This window comes from Molossus molossus, unplaced genomic scaffold (assembly GCF_014108415.1).
Source record: "Molossus molossus isolate mMolMol1 unplaced genomic scaffold, mMolMol1.p scaffold_m16_p_1, whole genome shotgun sequence".
Classification (NCBI taxonomy): Eukaryota; Metazoa; Chordata; class Mammalia; order Chiroptera; family Molossidae; genus Molossus; species Molossus molossus.
In genome coordinates, this window is record NW_023425344.1 from 157,057,710 (window position 1) to 157,076,643 (window position 18,934).

At 40.9% G+C, this 18,934-nt stretch overlaps 1 protein-coding gene and 1 non-coding gene across 2 annotated transcripts in view; one reads left to right on the plus strand and one right to left on the minus strand.

Moving 5' to 3' along the window:
- Positions 1-18,934, plus strand: part of RNF212B (ring finger protein 212B) — a 34,180-nt gene that overhangs the window by 8,571 nt on the left and 6,675 nt on the right. Inside the window, exon 5 of the mRNA XM_036242184.1 lies at positions 18,436-18,551. Within this exon, the coding sequence (XP_036098077.1) occupies positions 18,436-18,551 (116 nt within the window). The remainder of the gene's footprint in view (positions 1-18,435; positions 18,552-18,934) is intronic.
- LOC118621141 lies at positions 457-563 on the minus strand. The gene has a single exon (XR_004957635.1). It is a non-coding gene; the product is annotated as a U6 spliceosomal RNA (small nuclear RNA).

The following is an 18,934-nucleotide window of genomic DNA, read 5'->3' on the forward strand; positions in this document are numbered from 1 at the left end:
AGGTTCTAGGGAGCTTTATCATCTTTTGCTTATAGATCTAAGTTCAAGAAAGGATTTCTTGATTCCATTCTTACTTTTCAGTATCCTTTCTTGGTAATACGTGTGTGTGTGTGTGTGTGTGTGTGTAATATAATATAATTTTTTGTTGTTAATCCTCACCCAAGGATATATTTTTTTCATTTTTTGTATTATTTTTAGAGAGGGTGGGAGAGAGGGAGAGAGAGAACATCGATGTGAAAGAGACACATTGATTGGTTGCCTCTGGCATGCACCCTGACCAGGGCTGGGAATTGAACCCACAATCCTTTGGTCTGTGGACTGATGCTCTAACCACTGAGATATAGCAGCCAGGGCGTAATGTGTGTGTGTGTGTGTGTGTGTGTGTTTTCATTTAGTGTTCATAATTGGTTGCTTGAATTTTAGAAAAATATTTTTCTTTTCTTTTTTTAAAGATATAAAAATATGGAACGCTTCATGAATTTGTGTGTCATCCTTGCGCAGGGGCCATGCTAATCTTCTCTGTATTGTTCCAATTTTAGTATATGTGTTGCCAAAGCGAGCACATTTTTCTTTTCTTGATGCATTGTATGTTGGCATACCATTGACTTGGTCAGGAACAATAGGAATGTACAAGAATAGAGAGAGAGGGCAGGACAACCATTTGAAAGAATTCTTAAATTGTAAAAGCTTTGGTTTTTTTCTTCCACTCTCAGTTCTCCACTGAGTTTATTTCATAGTCTCGTGGGATTCCTATCTTGGCATGTTTCTTAAGATTTTATCACTATTCTCCTTCTACTCTTACTTCTCATTCTTAGGAAAGTTTCCCTTCCCTAAACATGAAGAGGAGTCTTAGTCATTTTCTGACTGAAGATAGATTTTTTTTATCCTCACCCGAGGACATTTTTTTCCTTTTTTTTTTTTTTTTTGTTCAATAGAGTGGGAGGGAGAGAGTGAGGGAGAGAGAGGGGGAGAGAGAGAGACAGAGACAGAGACAGAGACAGAGACAGAGACAGAGACATTGACGTGAAAGGGACACATCGAGTGGCTGCCAACCGCACGACCGACCACGGCCGGGGACAAACTGCAACTGAGGTATGTACCCTTAGTGGGGACCGAACCCGGGTCTCTCTGGACCGCAGGCTGAGCCAAACCAGCCAGGGCTGAAGATAGTAGATTTAATCTTTCTTTGGTTTTACTCTTCAATCCTAACTCTGGAGATAGAGGAAGGGGAATTGAGGTTTTGGCTTCATCCTGCTTTTAGCTGCTTGGGTGAAACATCATATTTTAGATACTATTTAACGTTATGGGGAGATAAAATCCAGCTGAGGCTGGAAGAGAAATGTAAACAAGGTCACATGAATAAGACAAAGAGCAGACCTTTGGTTAATAACTAAACCCAGGATTAGTTAATGATTAGTAGAGAAATTATATGTAGTCTGAATCTTAACCCACCTAATCATGGGACCAATTTACACATGGTCAAATAATCAAGATAAAATAAATGGAAAGGGTCAGTTAATCATCACTTTAGTAAAGGGCCAGTTTGGTGAAGTCAGCAATGTCTGAAAATGTGTTTTCCTAATCTGTGAAGTTGAATAACTGATCCAAGTAATGTCTAAATTGCCTCTCTCATTCAGGCTTCTGCTCAAATTTTCCTTTTCTCAGTCGAACTTTTACTTATTCTCCTATCTTAAATAATAACCCCAACACTCTCAACTTCTTTTTTTTTTTTAAATCCTCACCTGAGGATACTTTTTTCCATTTATCTTCAGAGAGAGAGAGACATTGACTGGTTGCCTCCCGCACGACCCCGACAAGGGCACCTAACCACAACCGAGGTACATGCCCTTGACCAGAACCAAACCCGCAACTTGATCCGCAGGCTGTCGCTCTACCGCTGAGCCAAACTGGCCAGGGCTCTCTACTTCTTATCTTGATTTATTTTTCATCATAGCTCTTATCTAACATTACATAATATATTTGTTTATTGTTTAAGTCTGGCACTGAAATGACATATGTAGTAAGCTCCATGAAGGCAGAGATTTGGTTTTATTTATTGTTATATACCCAGCTCTTCAGATAGTTTTTAATATGTAGTAGAAACTCAAAAAATTGTTGAATGAATGAATGAATATTGATCCATTTGTATCCATTTGTAGTGGGGTGGGAGGGGTGGAAGAGATAAACCAAAGAACTTATATTCATGTATACACAACTGATGGACATGGACGTTAGACTAGGGAAAGCAGCAGGGGGATGGAAGTGGGAAGGAGGGTCAATGGGGAAAAAAGGAGGACTTCTGTAATATTTTCAACGATAAAAATAAACACATAAATATCCATTTGTATTTTAATCATCTCTGATCTCTGTAATGACTTGACAAGGGCATTTTTCTGCTGGTGCTACTCTGTGGCCTATAGTTGATCAAGCTGCTGGTTTAGAATTCTTTACTCACCTCTAGATAAAATTGTCTATATTTGGGGATTAGAGAGTCCTGTATGGTCCTGATAGCTTTCTTCTATTCCAAGGTCATAAACTACATGCACTCTTATCTACAATTAGCCATCTTTCGCATGCATGCCAGTAATCCATCCTTCTTTGATAAAGCCTTCTCTGATTCCTGTAGGTAGATTTTAGCTCTGTCCTTTGTACTCCTATCCCACCTTGCTCTTAACTCAGCAAAAGTGTTTTAATTTATCGGTTCATATGTCTGTTTCACCAAGCTTTTGAAAGTCACGTGTCATATTTGTATTGCCCACTGCCTAACTAGGTATCTGTAACAAAGTAAGTACATAAGAAATTTTTGTTGAATAAATGCACATGTAAGGCTGGAATGGTGGGAGAGAGGAATAATTCAAGATAAGGTCAGAGAGAAAGGTTTGATTATAGGGACTTGTAGGTCATGGTAAGGAATTTAGATTTTCCTCTAAGGGCAGTGTGACACCATTAAAGGGTTTTAAACAAGGAGATGGCATTATCTGATATGTAATTTTCAAAGAGAATGAACCATAGAGAAGTTAAGAGTAGAAGCAGGAAGACCAGTTATGAGGCTATGGGAGAAATCTAAGCAAGACTGCTTGGGCCAAAGTTATGGCAACAGAAATGGAGAGGGATAGTTAATATGAGAGATGTTTTTTAGGAAGAACTAGTAGAACTGCTGTTGATTTGGATGTGGAAGATGGAAAAAAGAGAGGAATTAAGCAAATGTCTGGGTTTTGTCTTTAACAGCTAAGTGGGGTGAGTATACCCTTTACCAAGTCTGAGAAGACCAAGTGGAGAAAAATACTATTTTGGGCATAATTGGTTATAAATGCTTGTTAAAAATCCAGGAAGAGCCCGGCCGGTTTGGCTCAGTGGTTAGAGCGTCGGCCTGCGGTCCTGAGAGACCCGGGTTTGGTTCCTGCTAAGGGCGCGTACCTCGGTTGCAGTTTGTCCCCGGCCCTGGTCGGTCGTGCGGGTGGCAGCCACTCGATGTGTTCCTTTCACATCGATGTTTCTCTCTCTCTCTCTGTTCCTCTCTCTCCCTCCCACTCTATCTGAACAAAAAATGGAAAAGTGTCCTCGGGTGAGGATTAAAAAAAAAATCCAGGAAGAGCCCAGCTAGTGTGGATCACTGGTTGAGCGTCTACCCATGCACCAAGAGGTCTCTGGTTCTATTCCTGGTCAGGGCATATGCCCAGTAGGGGCATGCAGGAGGCGGCCAATCGATGTTCTCTCTCATTGATGTTTCTATCTCTCTCTCTAAATCAGTAAAGAAAAAATATTTTTTAAAAAAATCCAGAAGAGCCCTGGCCGGTTTGGCTCAGCGGTTGGAGCGTCGGCCTGCGGTACAGAGAGACCCGGGTTCGGTTCCCGCTAAGGGCACGTACCTCGGTTGCAGTTTGTCCCCGGCCCTGATTGGTCGTGCGGGTGGTGGCCGCTCAATGTGTCCCTTCACATCGATGTTTCTCTCTCTCTCTCTCTTCCTCTCTCTCCCTCCCGCTCTATCTGAACAAAAAATGGAAAAATGTCCTTGGGTGAGGCTAAAAAATAAATAAATAAAAAAATAAAAAAATCCAGAAGAGCCCTGGCCAGTGTGGCTCAGTGGTTAGAGTGTTAGCCCAAGGACTGAAGGGTCATGGGTTCGATTCCCAGTCAAAGGCACGTGCCTAGGTTCCAGGTTGATCCCCAGCCCTGGTCAGGGTTGAGCGGGAGGCAACCAATTGACATGTTTGATATTTCTCTCTCTCTCTACCCCTCCTTCCCATCCAATCTATCTAAAAATCAGTGGAAAAATATATCCTTGGGTGAGGATTACCAAACAAAAATCCAAGAGGGGAGATCACAAAGGCAGATAAATTTACCATTCCGGACCTCAGGACATAGGTTAAGAATAGACATATAAGTATGGAACTCATTAGGATATAGTTATTTTTTTGTTTTTGTGTTTTTAATCCTCACCTGAGGACATTTTTCTATTTTTGTTCAGATAGAGTGGGAGGGAGAGAGAAACATCGACGTGAAAGGGACACATGGAGTGGCTGCCTCCTGCACAATCCCAACTGGGGCCGGGGACTGCAACTGAGGTACATGCCCTTAGTGGGAACAGAACCTGGGTCTCTCTGGGCTGTGGGCCAACGCTCTAACCACTGAGCAAAAGCGGCCAGGGAATGTTTTGTTTTTTTTAAATCCTCACCCGAGGACATTTTTCCTTTTTTTTTTGTTCAGATAGAGTGGGAGGGAGAGAGAGGAACAGAGAGAGAATAACATTGAAGTGAAAGGGAGACATCGAGTGGCTGCTACCCGCACTACCAACCAGGGCGGGGGCAAACTGCAACCAAGGTACATGCCCTTATCGGGAACCAAACCTGGGTCTCTCTGGACCGCAGGCTGACGCTCTAACTGCTGAGCAAAACTGGCCAGGGCTGTTTTTTTTTAATCCTTTCCTGAGGATATGTTTTTATTGATTTGAGAGAGATGTGAGAGAGAAACATCGATCAGCTGTCTCCTGCACGCATCCCGTATGGGGATTGAACCTGAAACCCAGCTTTGTCCCCTGACTGGGAATTGAACCTGCAACCTTTTGGTGCATGGGCCTACACTCCAACCAGCTGACCCACCCAGCCATGGCAAGATACAGTTTTTAAAGCCTTGGGACTAGATGAGATTGCCCAGAGAAAGATTCCCTTCAATATGTAGTGATTAGGTAGAGGAGAAGAGAAGTTAGCAAAGAGAGAGAGAGGTGAAAACAAGGAGAGTGTGGTGTCACAGAAACTAAGGATGGGGAATGTTTCAAGAAGGAAGAAATAACCAGTTGGGTCAAATACTATTGAGAAATGAAGATGAGGGCAAAGGAAGGTTGTCTGGCTTTGGCAGCATGAGGATGGTGGTGACCCTCACAAGAACATGTTGAGTAGTCTTAAGAAAGAGACTGCAGCCCTGACCGGTTTGGCTCAGCAGTTGGAGCGTCGACCTGCGGTCCTGAGAGACCTGGGTTCGGTTCCCGCTAAGGGCGCGTACCTCGGTTGCAGTTTGTCCCTGGCCCTGGTCGGTCGTGCGGGTGGCAGCCACTCGATGTGTTCCTTTCACGTCGATGTTTCTCTCTCTCTCTGTTCCTCTCTCTCCCTCCCACTCTACCTGAACAAAAAAATGGGAAAATGTCCTCCGGTGAGGAGAAAAAAAAAAGAGACTTGCAGTAGAGTGCAACAATGGGTGTGTGTGTGTATACTCGGTCTTCGTCACCTTTCAAACCTCTCCTCATCCCTCTGCAGTCTGGCTTCAGATGATCTCATGGAAACTGCTCTTGCAAGGACATTAACAGCCTCCTTTTTATCAATTCCAACCGAATCTTGTTATTGTGGTTCTTACTGCTTTTGATTTCTCAGCAGCGTTAGTGGCCCACTCTCTACTACTTAAAATATTTTTTCTTTGGGTACCATCACCAACTTCTGTTTTCTTTTTGTGTTTCTCTTCCTCTTTCTATCTCTTACGTAGTTATATTTCTCAGAGTTCTATACCAGATACTTTACTTATTTTTTCTTTATTGATTAAAATTTTTTTTTTTCTTTATTGATTTTTAGAGAGAGAGTAAGGGAGAGGGAGAAAGAGATGAAAACATCGATGAGAGAGAACATTGATTGGCCACCTCCTGCATGCCCCCCACTGGGGATTTGGCCCACAACCTGGGCATGTGCCCCGACTGGGAATCGAACCAGCACCCTCTTGGTACAACCACTGAGCCACACCAGCTGGGCTTATTTTTTATACTCTACATGGATAATCTCGTCCACTCCTATGCTTCAGTTATCATCAACATGGATGACTTGCAAATCGATTATCTCCATTAAAGATCTCAACTTAAATGTCACCTCAGAGGAGCTTTTGCTGATCACTATATCTAAATTAGTTCTCTCCTTTTACTCTCTGTCACAGCAACCTTTTTGTTTCCTTAATAACATTGGGTAATATTTTTTTTATATTGTTTATTATGTGCTCCATACACTGCAAGCTTCATAGAAACAGGGATTTGTTTTGTTCATTGTTGTATCTGCGTTATTTGTTTTACTAAATATGAGGCACTCAATAGAACTTTGATGAATGAATGAGAGCTCTCTTACTCTCTTACTTCAGAGACATATATCCATTTGCCAACTTGGTATTTTCACTAATTCAATATGTCCCAAACTGAACTCATTGCTCTTAACAACCCTCCATCATGCCCATCCCTACCCCTCACATACACACAGGAAAATAGGCTAATCTTTCTATTTTTATCATGGTGAATGATAACCACCATCCATATAATGACCAACCCAAAAATGTAGTCATTCTTGATTTCTTCTTTTTGCATATCCAGTCCATAATTAAATCATGTTAGTCTGTCTCTCTAAAATACTCGAAACTCTACTTCATCTCTGACCTCCTAGTCTAGTCCATTCTAGTTTCCCATCTGTATTATTACAGTAGCTTCCTAACAGATCTTTTGACCTCCAGTATTTTCTTTTCTATCATCTCTCCATGGTGAAGCCAGAAAATTGTTCTAAATAGAAGTTTTAGCATGCCATTTTTACATTTAAAACCATGTAATGCAACATTGCTCTGACGATGAAAACCAAGCCTTTAACATGCTTTGGTCCCTGCTTATCTCTTCAATCTCATCTCTTATTCTCCCCTCCCCACCCCAACTATAATACAGAGACTGAATCTATTTCAATTATTTATATAAATAATTTTCTCTTTTGCTTCCGGGCCTTTATACATGCTGTTCCATCTGTCTGGAACATTATTGTCGCCAAAAATATAAATGGATAGGTACACACAGTATAACACTGTATTGCTGTATTGTATTATAATTTTCTGTTTTCTTGTGTGCATCTTCCCATGAGGACAGGGACGGCATTAATCTTACTCATCTTATATATCAGCTCCTGACATAGTACCAGGAACATAGGAGGAGTCAGTACATAATTTTTGAAAGAATGAATGGAATAATCTTTCTATTGAGATTTTCCCTTAATGTATACGAAATATGGGAAAGTGGTAATACTGGGAAAACTATTGGAGAGAAAATCTTAAGACTAAATCTGCCTGCTAGTTTGTAACTAACTTTCTGTCTTTGACCATTCATACTCCTTCATGTGTAATGTGAAACAGTTATACTCATCTTAGTTCTTATATTGATCAAATGAAATAATGTTTGTGGAAGCATTCTGAAAGATGTAAAGTACTATATTAATTTAAAAAATAATATGGGAAACTCATTGTAGATTATGAAAGGTCACAATCCTACAGGTAAATAATGAAAGACCATATAAATAAAAAGAAGTTTGTATTGTTTAATTGTTTTCAAAGGGGAGTATAAAATACCCTGTCTAGTTGTTTAATAACACTTTTATTGACATATTTACATACCAAACTCATCCCTTTAAACTGCAATTCAGTGGTTCTTAGTATATTAACATAATTGTGCAATTATTGCTACCTAATTTTAGAAGATTTTTATTACCCCATAAAGAAATCCTTATACCTGTTAGCAGGCAGTTCCCAAATCCTCTTTACCCTTCCACTCTCGAAAAATCAATGAAAAAAGTATTCTTGGGTGACGATTAACTAAAAATAAATATAAATAAATAAATGAATAAAAGGGCCAGTAAACATTTTAGGCTTTGCAGGCCATACAATCTCTATTGCAGCTACACAACTCTGCTGTTGTAGCCCAGAAGCAGCCATGGCCAGCATGTAAACGAATGGATATGGCTGTGTTCCAGTAAAACTTTATTTACAAAAACAGGCAGCTAACTCGATGTGTCCCTTCACGTCGATGTTTCTCTCTCTCTCTGTTCCTCTCTCCCCCTCCTACTCTACCTGAACAAAAAATGGAAAAATGTCCTCGGGTGAGGATAAAAAAAAAACCACAAAAACAGGCAGCTAGCCATGGTCAGTAGTTTGCTGACTTTGAAGTCATATGTTTTGCTAACATATGCATAAATAACTACCATATATACTATTTGAATAAAATCCGGTCAAGGTCTAATCGCGTTAATAGACCTGAACAATTCTTCATCTCTTACTTGAATTAAAAATTGAACAACTGGCCCTGGCCAGTTTGGCTCAGCGGTTGGACTATTGACCCTTGGACTAAAGGGTCGTGGGTTCAATTCCCTGTCAAGGGCACATACATGTATTGCAGGTTCAATCCCTGGCCCTGATCAGGGTCGTGCAGTAGGCAACCAGTTGATGTGTCTCTCACATCGATGTTTCTCTCTCTTTCTCTCTCTCCCTCCCTCTCCCCTCTCACCTCCCCACTCCTTCCCTCTTTCCCTTCCACTCTATCTAAAAATCAATAGGGCCCAGCTGGTGTGGCTCAGTGGATTGACCGTCATCCCATGGACTGAGAGGTCCCAGTTTGATTCCTGGTCAGCGCACATGCCTGGGTTTCCAGCTCGATCCCCAGTGAGGGATGTGCAGGAGGCAGCCAATCGATGTTTCTCTCTCACATTGATGTTTCTATCTCTCTCTCCCTTCCTTTCTCTCTAAAACAGTGGTTCTCAACCTTCTAATGCTGTGACCCTTTTAATACAGTTCCTCATGTTGTATGTGGGTGTATCTGCATGTGGGCGGACCCGCCTGGAGAAGGATAGAGCAGTGGTGTCTTGCTTCCTAAGACCATCGGAAATATGTGTTTTCCGATCGATGGTCTTAGGCGACCCCTGTGAAAGGGTTGTTCGACCCCCAAAGGAGTACCGACCCACAGGTTGAGAACCACTGCTCTAAAAAATCAATAAAAACATATTAAAAATCAATGGGAAAATATCGCCGGATAGGGATTAACAACAACAACAACAAAAATTTGAACAATGAGATAATCAGTGCAGCTCTTGAAGGTTTTGTTTAGTCTAAGATTATTTTACCTGAAAAGGAAAAGCTAAATCTATCAGTATGTAGGACTTCTGAAACAGCACAGTTAATTCTGCATCACCACTGAGCAGGAGGTTGAGGAACCTCCTGTGTGAGAGGTAATATTGTTTTTTTTTTTTTTTATTTTTTATTTTTTTTTATTTTTTATCCTCACCCGAGGATATTTTTCCATTTTTTGTACAGATAGAGAGGGAGAGAGAGAGAGGAAGGGAGAGAGAGAGAGAAACATCGACGTGAAGGGACACATCGAGTGGCTGCCACCCGCACGACCAACCAGGGCCAGGGACAAACCGCAACCGAAGTACGCGCCCTTAGCGGGAACCGAACCCGGGTCTCTCCGGACCACAGGCCGACGCTCTAACCGCTGAGCCAAACCGGCCAGGGCGGTAATATTGTTTTGATAACAAACTGTGCAACCCAAAATTTGACTCCCAACCTAGTGGGCTATTTCAATTACAAATCTGAACATGAAACTGCCTTTTCAAAACCCTTTGGTGGCTTTCCATCACAAGTTTCAGACTCTCAGAGAGTGACACCTAGTTTCCTTAATGACCTGGTTCCTTCTAACCTCTGCAATCTCATCCACAGCTACCACCTCACATCTTATATGCCAATATAAATTCTTAGGTAGGCCCTGGCCGGTTTGGCTCAGCGGTTAGAGCGTCGGCCTGCGGTCCTGAGAGACCCGGGTTCCTTTCCCGCTAAGGGTGCATACCTCGGTTGCAGTTTGTCCCCGGCCCTGGTCGGTTGTGTGAGTGGCAGCCACTCGGTGTGTTCCTTTCACATCGATGTTTCTCTCTCTCTCTCTCTGTTCCTCTCTCTCCCTCCCACTCTACCTGAACAAAAAATGGAAAAATTTCCTCGGGTGAGGATAAAAAAAAAAAATTCTTAGGTAGGTTATTTATTACCTAATCTATAAAGTAGACTTACTATTTGTAGTTCTTTTATATACCATATAGTTTCATAACTGTGCTTAGAATGCCTGAATTCCACACTCTGAAGCCTGAATGATTACCTCTTAATTATTTCTATACTTTATACATATTCTGTTCTGCATATCATCTTGTGTTTTATTTATTGGCTCACATGTCTGAATGTCTCTTCTACTATACGGCGATGAGCTACTAAAGGAGAAGGACCCATACTATTCATCTTAGCATTTCTATTTTCATCACCCTGCTTTACCAGTTATCAGCTAATGGCCAGTCTTCCTCTATACCCACTGCCACCCCATACAGATTATTTTGAAGCCCAAACCACATATCATATCATTCCAATCTATAAATATTTCAGAGTGTATCGCTAAAAGATGGGGACTTTTTTCTTAAATATAGCTGTCATAGTAAAATAATAATTCTCTAATATTATCAACTGATCAGTCAGCATTCACGTTCCCCCAATTGTCTCATAATTATTTTAAAACTGTCTCTTGTGTAGCCACTGATGAACTTTATATAGATCCATAATGCATTAAGAGTGGCAAAATGCTGATTTTTAAATTGTTTTTCTCAATTTTTTTTTTTTATCCTCACCCGAGGACATTTTTTCATTTTTTTGTCCAGAATAGAGTGGGAGGGAAAGAGAGAGAGAGAAATATCGACGTGAGAGAGACACATCGAGTGGCTGCCACCCACACAACCCAACCAGGGCCGGGGACAAACTGCAACCAAGTTATATGCCCTTAGTGGGAACCGAACCCCAGTCTCTCTGGACCACAGGCTGACGCTCTAACCGCTGAGCAAAACCAGCCAAGGCTGTTTTTCTCAATTTTTTAGCTGAAATATGTCTATAAAGAGAAATTTCCTATTCTTAACTGTATGATTACCTTGAGATACAATTTTAAAATACTATGACCTTTAGGTATTATGGAACAAAGAAGTCAATTTCACAAAAGATATATGGCAAATTAATAGGTTTTAAGTGTCAAAGTGAGATAGCTATACCTCTAAAGTAAATTTCTAAAACGTAGCAACTCTTTAATCAATGTTCAAATCATTAAGACTACACGGGGATATAAATCTTCAAGTAAGAAACTCTGACATTTAATGCCCTGGCTGGTTTGGCTCAGTGGTAGAGCGTTGGCCTGTGGTCCAGAGAGACCCGGGTTCGTTTCCCGCCAAGGGCACGTACCTCGGTTGCAGTTTGTCCCCGGCCCTGGTTGGGACGTGCGGGTGGCAACCACTCAATGTGTCCCTTTCATGTCGATGTTTCTCTCTCTCTCCCTCCCTCCCCACTCTATCTGAACAAAAAATGGAAAAATGTCCTCGAGTGAGGAGAAAAAAAAAACAAACTCTGATATTTAATACTCTCCAGGTCCTTCCATGTGGTCAAAGGATAAGAGATATTTCTTCCTTATTGTTGCATAGTATTCCATTGTGTAAATGTACCACAGCTTTTTTATCCACTTTTCCTCTGATGGACACTTGGGCTGTTTCCAGATCACTACTATAGTGTCTGTTGTGAACATAGGAGTGCACGTATTCTTTCTGATTGGTGTTTCAGGCTTTTTAGGATACATTCCAAGAAGTGGGATCACTGGGTCAAATGGTAGTTCATTTTTATTTGTTTGAGGAAACACCATATTGTTTTCCATAGTGCCTGCACCAGTCTGCATTCCCACCAGCAGTGTGCTAGAGTCCCCTTTTCTCCACACCCTCACCAGCACTTGTTGTTCGATGGTTTGTTGATGGCAGCCATTCTGGATAGTCATTTTAATTTGCATCTCTGATGATTAGTGATGTTGAGCATTTTTTTATGTTCCTGGCCATCACCTATGTTAAGTGAAATAAGTCATTCAGAGAAAGACAAATATCACATGATCTTACTTATTTGTGGACTATAATAAACAAAAGCTGATGAGCAAAAAGATCCAGAGACATAGAAATAGAGCTCAGACTGACAAACCTCAGAGGAAAGGGGTGGGGGGAGGGGGGGAAGGTGGGAAGAGATAAACCAAAGAAAGTATGTGTATATATGCATAAACAATGCACATAGACAATAATATTGTGAAGGGTTGGGGTGAGGTGGGAATGGGAGCAGGGAGGGTGTCAGTAGGGGGAAAAGGAGAAATATCTGTAACAAAAATTAATTAATTTTATTTATTTATTTTTTTAATGTTGGTTTCTTTTATTTATTTTTGTTACAGATATTTCTCCTTTTTTACCCCATTGGCCCCCCCCCCCCCCGTCTCTTCCCCGGCTTTGTTGTCCATGTCCATTGGTTATGCATACATGCATATAAGTTCTGTGGTTTATCTCTTCCCACCCCCCCACCCCCTCTTCTGAGGGATGTCAGTCTGTGCCCTACGTCCATGTTTCTGGGTCTACCATATTCCTCAGACTGTTATGTTCATTATATTCCGTATATAAGTGAGATCATGTGCTATTTGTCTTTTTCTGCTTGGCTTATTTCGCTTAGGATAATAATTTCCAGGTCCCTCCATGTTGTCTCAAAGGATAAGAGGTCTTTCTTTCTTAACAGCTGCATAGTACTCCATTGTGTAGATGTACCACTGCTTTTTTATCCATTCATCTACTGATGGACACTTGGGCTGTTTCCAGATCTTAGCTATTGTAAATAGTGCTGCTATGAACATGGGGGTACATATATTCTTTCTGATTGGTGTTTCAGGCTTCTTAGGGTATATTCCTAGAAGCGGGATCACTGGTTCAAATGGAAGTTCAATTTTTAATTTTTTGAGGTAACACCATATTGTTTTCCATAGTGGCTGCACCAATCTGCATTCCTACCAGCAGTGTACTAGAGTCCCCTTTTCTCCACACCCTCGCCAACACTTGTTGTTTGAAAAAATTAATTAATTTTAAAAAATGATATTTAAAAATAACAGTTAAGCCCTGGCTGGTTTGGCTCAGCAGTTCCCGCCAAGGACATGTACCTCGGTTGCAGTTTGTCCCCGGCCCTGGTTGGTCGTGCGGGTGGCAGCCACTCGACGTGTCCCTTTCACATCAATGTTTCTCTCTCTTCCTCTCTCTCCCTCCTACGCTATCTGAACAAAAAATGGAAAAATGTCCTCGGGTGAGGATAAAAAAATAAAAATAACAGGAAAGCCATTCTTTTTTTCTTTTTCTTTTTTTCAATCCTCACCCAAGGTTCAGATAGAGCTGGAGGGAGAGAGAGAAACATTGATGTAAGAGAGACACACCGGGTGATTGCCACCTACATAACCCCAACTGGGGCCGGGGACAAACTGCAACCAAAGTACATGCCCTTAGCGGGAACCCAACCTGGGCCTCTGGACCGAGGGCCGATGCTCTAACTGCTGAGCCAAACTGGCCAGGGCAAGCTATTATTTTTTGTTTTGTTTGTTTTAAATATGTTTTTATTGATTTTTAGAGAGAGAGAAAAATACAATGTGAGAAACATTGGTCGGCTGCCTCCTGATGCCTCCCCACTAGGGATGGAGCCCACAACCCAGGCATGTGCCTGACTGGGAATCAAACTGGGATCTCTCAGCCCATGGGATGACGCTCAATTCACTGAGCTACACCGGCCGGGAGAAAGCCATTTTTTAGTACAAAAAATACAGTCAAGCTAATATTTATTTCTAAAATATATATTACTTTCATAAAAATTTTTTCTTTATTGATTTTAGAGAGAGAGAGAGAAACATTGATGAGGGAGAACATCGATTGGTCGCCTCCTGCATGCCCCACACTGGGAATTTGGCCCACAACCTGGGCATGTGTCCTGACTGGGTATCGAACTGGTGACCTCTTAGTGCATGGGTTGACGCTTAACCACTGAGCCACACCGGCCAGGCATATATTACTTTTATAAACAAACAAAAGTCCCCTTTAAAAATAAGCTGGTAAAATGCATGCCTCCACATTGGATCAAACTATCTTATGTCTTATAATAAACTACTGAGTTCCCCCTTTACTTCTATTATGGTGCTTCTCTCAGTATCTTTCAGTGATTTTTCCCTTATTTTCTCCATCCTCTTGCCATTAACTGGACCTAATTCAGAACTGAAGTTTAAAAATACTTTCTTCAGTAAATAAAATAAGAATTGTATTGCATTTTGTGCATTCTAAAATGAGTGGGAATCCAGAGCATGAAGACCAGAATACCCTTACCTAGTTCTAGTGTGGAGATACAGGAGAGGAAGCTGGGTTTAGAAATAGGTAGTTTTCACCTAGCAGTGTGCCTCAGTGGTTGAACATTGACCCATGGACCAAGAGGTTGCTGGTTCAATTTCCGGTCAAGGCACATGCCTGGGACGTAGGCTCAATCCTTATTGGGGGTGTATAGGAGGCAGCTGATCTATGTGTCTCTCTCATCGATGTTTCTATCTTTCTTCCTCTCCCTTCCTCTCTCTAAAAATCAATAAAACCATTTTAAAAAATAGGTAGTTTCATACATTACTTCAATGAAATAAACAATATTTAACACTTGGAGATATTCAGACAGTGTTTACTATTATCAACAGAACTATTTTTATTATTATCTGTTCTGTGTTATTAACAAAATAATCCCAAGTTTAATAAAACAAGTGAGCAAAATTTGTCCTTGAGGAAAAAAAAAGAAGCCAATCTTTTTGTGAGGCTGAAGGATTTGAATGAGACAGAATAATGAGTTTGCTAACAATTGAAAATTTTTAAATACTGAGATTTATTACTGAGTTAGGTTTTAGAATATTTGATAGACTATTTTTTAATATATATATTTTTATTGTTAACAGTATTACAGATGTCCCCCATTCCCCTCATTTATCCCCCTCCACCCAGCCCCTACCCCACCCCAGGCCTTCACCACACTGTTGTCTGTGTCTGTGGGCTATGCATATATATGTATAAGTTCTTTGGTTAATCTCTTCCCATATCCCCTTCTGACATTTGTTGGTCTGTTCTATGACTCCATGCCTCTGGACCTATTTTGTTGGTCAGTTTATTTTGTTCATTAGATTCCAAAAATAAGTGAGATCATGTGATATTTGTCTTTTTTTAAATCCTCCCCCAAGGATATTTTTCTATTTATCTTTAGATAGAGTGGGAAGGAGAAAGAGGGAGAGAAAGGAAGATAGAGAGAGAGAACATCTGTGTGAGCGGGGCACGTCAACCAGCTGCCTCCCACATGACCCAACCGGGGCCGGGGACAAACCTCAAGGAAAGTACGTGCCCTTGACTGGAATCAAACCCGAGACTCATTGGTCCGCGGGCCAACGCTCTACTGCTGAGCCAAACCAGCCAGGGCAATATTTGTCTTTCTCTGACTGGCTTATTTCACTTAGCATAATAATCTTCAGGTCCATCTATGCTGTCTCAAAGGGTAAAAGATCCTTCCTTTTTATAGCTGCATTGTATTCCATTGTGTAAATGTACCACAGCTTTTTTTATTCACTCATCTACTGATGGGCACTTAAGCTGTTACCAAATCTTAACTATTATAAAGAGCACTGCTATGAACATAGGGGTGCATATATTCTTTCTAATAGATGTTTTAGGATTCTTAGGATACATTCCTAGAAGTGGGATTGCTGGGTCACACAGGAGTTCCATTTTAAAAATTTTTTAAGGAAATTCCATGCTGTTTTCCATAGTGGCTATACCAGTCTGCCTTCCCGCTAGCAGTGTACTAGGGTTCCCTTTTCTCCACCTCTTTGCCAGCATTTGTCATTTGTTGATTTATTGATGGTAGCCTTTCTGTCAGGTGTGAGGTGATACCTCATTGTAGTGTTAATTTGCATCTCTCTGATGATTAAAATTTTTTTTTTTCTTTATTGATTTTAGAGAGAGAGTAAGGGAGAGGGAGAGATAGAAACATTGATGAGAGAGAACACTGGCCGTTTTCTGTATGCCCTGCACTGGGGATTTGGCCCACAACCTGGGCATGTGCCCTGACTGGGAATCAAACTGGAAACCTCTTGATGCATGGGTCAATGCTCAACCACTGAGCCATAGTGGCTGGGTTCTGATGTTTCTTTTTTTTAGTGATTTTTTTTTTTTAATCTTTGCCCAAGGATATACTTTTATTGACTTGAGAGAGAGAGAGAGAAACATCGATTAATTGCCTTCCATGGGCGCCTCAACTGAGGATCAAACCTGCAACTTAGGTGTGTGCCCTGACCAGGAATTGAACCTGAAACCTTTATGGGCTACCCAGCCGGGGCTGGTGGAAATAATATGAAATAGGCTAAACATTTGTACTGTAGCACCAGGCAAAACCACTTCTCTTCTCCTCTAACAATTCTTGCTGGTGGTTGTTTTTTGGGTTGGTGTTTTCATTTCTTGGAATAATCAGATCTGAGATTTGGGTCTAAGTTTTTGAAGGGATAAGTTGGCAAAGTAGGCCTGTTTAGGCTTGGGCAAAAGCCCTCTAGCACTCCATTATGATTCCCTGGAGTTCCACAATGGGGTTTGTTGCATTGTGGGGTTTGTTCCACAAGGGTCTTTGCATTATGACCCTTGGTAGGCTCAAAGAAAGAATTGGTCTAGGGCAAGATTTGAGTTTTCTTGACCGTGGCTTTATACTTAATCTCACTGCAAACTGATCTCAAGGGTAGGACAGGAGTTTTGGATATTGTCTCTTAGCTATATATTACATCTATCTATAATATCTATTGTTCCCCAACATCCCACTACCATCACCATCATTTTAGGTAACTACCAGAATTCTGAGTGAATATTTTTCTGCTCCTGCACTGTTCACATTTTCAAAAATGAACATGTTTTACTTTTATTGAAGTCAATTAAAAAAAAATAGACTACAATGAATTCTTACCTATCTAGAACTAGTTTTATTTGCTTTCAGTAGAAAGGAAAAAGCCTAGGGACTGTATAAAATCTTAAGTACAATTCTGTAGTAAGGTGGCAAAAGCAACTTGCAAATTAGATAGGGACAAAGGTTTATGACAAGATACCAAGATCTAGGGAAGGAGCTTAGACAAAAGGTTTATAGTCTTGAGTAGGGAGGAAGCAGATGAGACATAAATACTGCTGTGTACTCAAAAGTAGAGCTTGACAAAGCGAAAACCCTTTCTAAATATTAACTTCTGATTTGATTCAGTGATCCCATGATATGCACTGCACATCAGTATATCAAACGGTGGCAAAAGATAAAATTATTGCCCAGCATGTGTAGCTCAGTGGATTGAGTGTCGTCCCATGGACTGAGAGGTCCCAAATTCGATTCCTAGTCAGGGCACATGCCCAGGTTGTGCCAAATTCCCAATAAGGGGATATGCAGGAGGTGGCCAGTCAATGTTCTCTCTCATCGATATTTCTTTCTCTCTCTCCCTCCCTCCCTTCCTCCCTCCCTCCCTCCCTCCCTTCCTCTTTCTCTAAAACCAAGAAAGAAAAAAAAAAGTTAAAATTGTTTGTTCATGCCCAGAAATAAAATTTAGGGATAGGTAATCCCTTTTGGTGCCTTTTCGACCTTTAATGTAGCAGCATAAACAGCCTTCAAGTGACTGTGAGATTCTTCAGGAAAGTAAATTGGTGACCAGTGCTCTGGAATGTGGAAGCTGAGTCCAAATTAACAAGTCTAAACTAATCTGATAAATTAGATCAGAACCAATTCTAAGCTTGAAAAAGTTTGTTGGGTATCCCTCTTCTTGCTCAAGATGAAAGATTATATTTTTAAAGGGCCCTTCTATTATGTCAGAATATTCTTTAAGATGTTAGGAAGCATTCTGGAAATGAAAATGTTTGGTTTTACCAGTGCTGAACCCTCTAGTTCTGGGGAAGTCACTAGTTAGACCAGATGATTAGAAAAATATGATCAGTAATAAAGTGTGAATTGAGTCCGGCTGGTGTTGCTCGGTGGTTGAGTATCGACCCATGCACCAAGAAGTCGTCGGTTCGATTCCTGGTCAGGACACATGCCCAGATTGTGGGCCTGATCCTCAGTGGGGGGCATGCAGGAGGTGGCCAGTTGATGTTTATGTCTCTCCTGCTCACTTCCTCTCTAAAATCAATAAAGGGAAAAAAAAGTGTGAATTTATTAATTTCCCTTTGTTGCCAGAAATATGGACAAAGGAGTTATGGGGCTGTTTGTGAAAGGTCTCTTTTTCCTTCGTAGGTGTGGCGTTTCCAGAAGAAACAAACAGATCTCCTCCTCGCCTTTTATAAGCATAGAATTACAAAATTAGAAGCAGCCATGCAAGAGGCACAGCAAACAGTTACCAGCCAGAACAAGTAAGTGACAAAACAAATTACCAGAGAGCTTTTTCTTTCAGAGAAGCTATAGCCTTTAATTTCTTATGGTTGCAAAGCCTGAAAATTGCTCCGTGTGTTTATGTTTATCTTGGGCAAATCGAGTACAGAATTTTTGATCCCTTCAGTCTCCATTATTTTTTTCTTTCTTTCTTTCCTCAAGGGGTCCTCCTCACTTTATACCTTTTCTCTCCTAGTCCTCTCTCCCCCATCAAAAACTGCTTCTTCAGAAAAATAAGACAGCTTTTTCACAAACCTAAGAGACAACATTTAAAATGTTGCCTCTAGGAGGATATATTTTAGAAATCTTAAGCTAAAAGGTGAAATCCTTGATGGAAATTTTCATATATGTGGCCAAGCATATA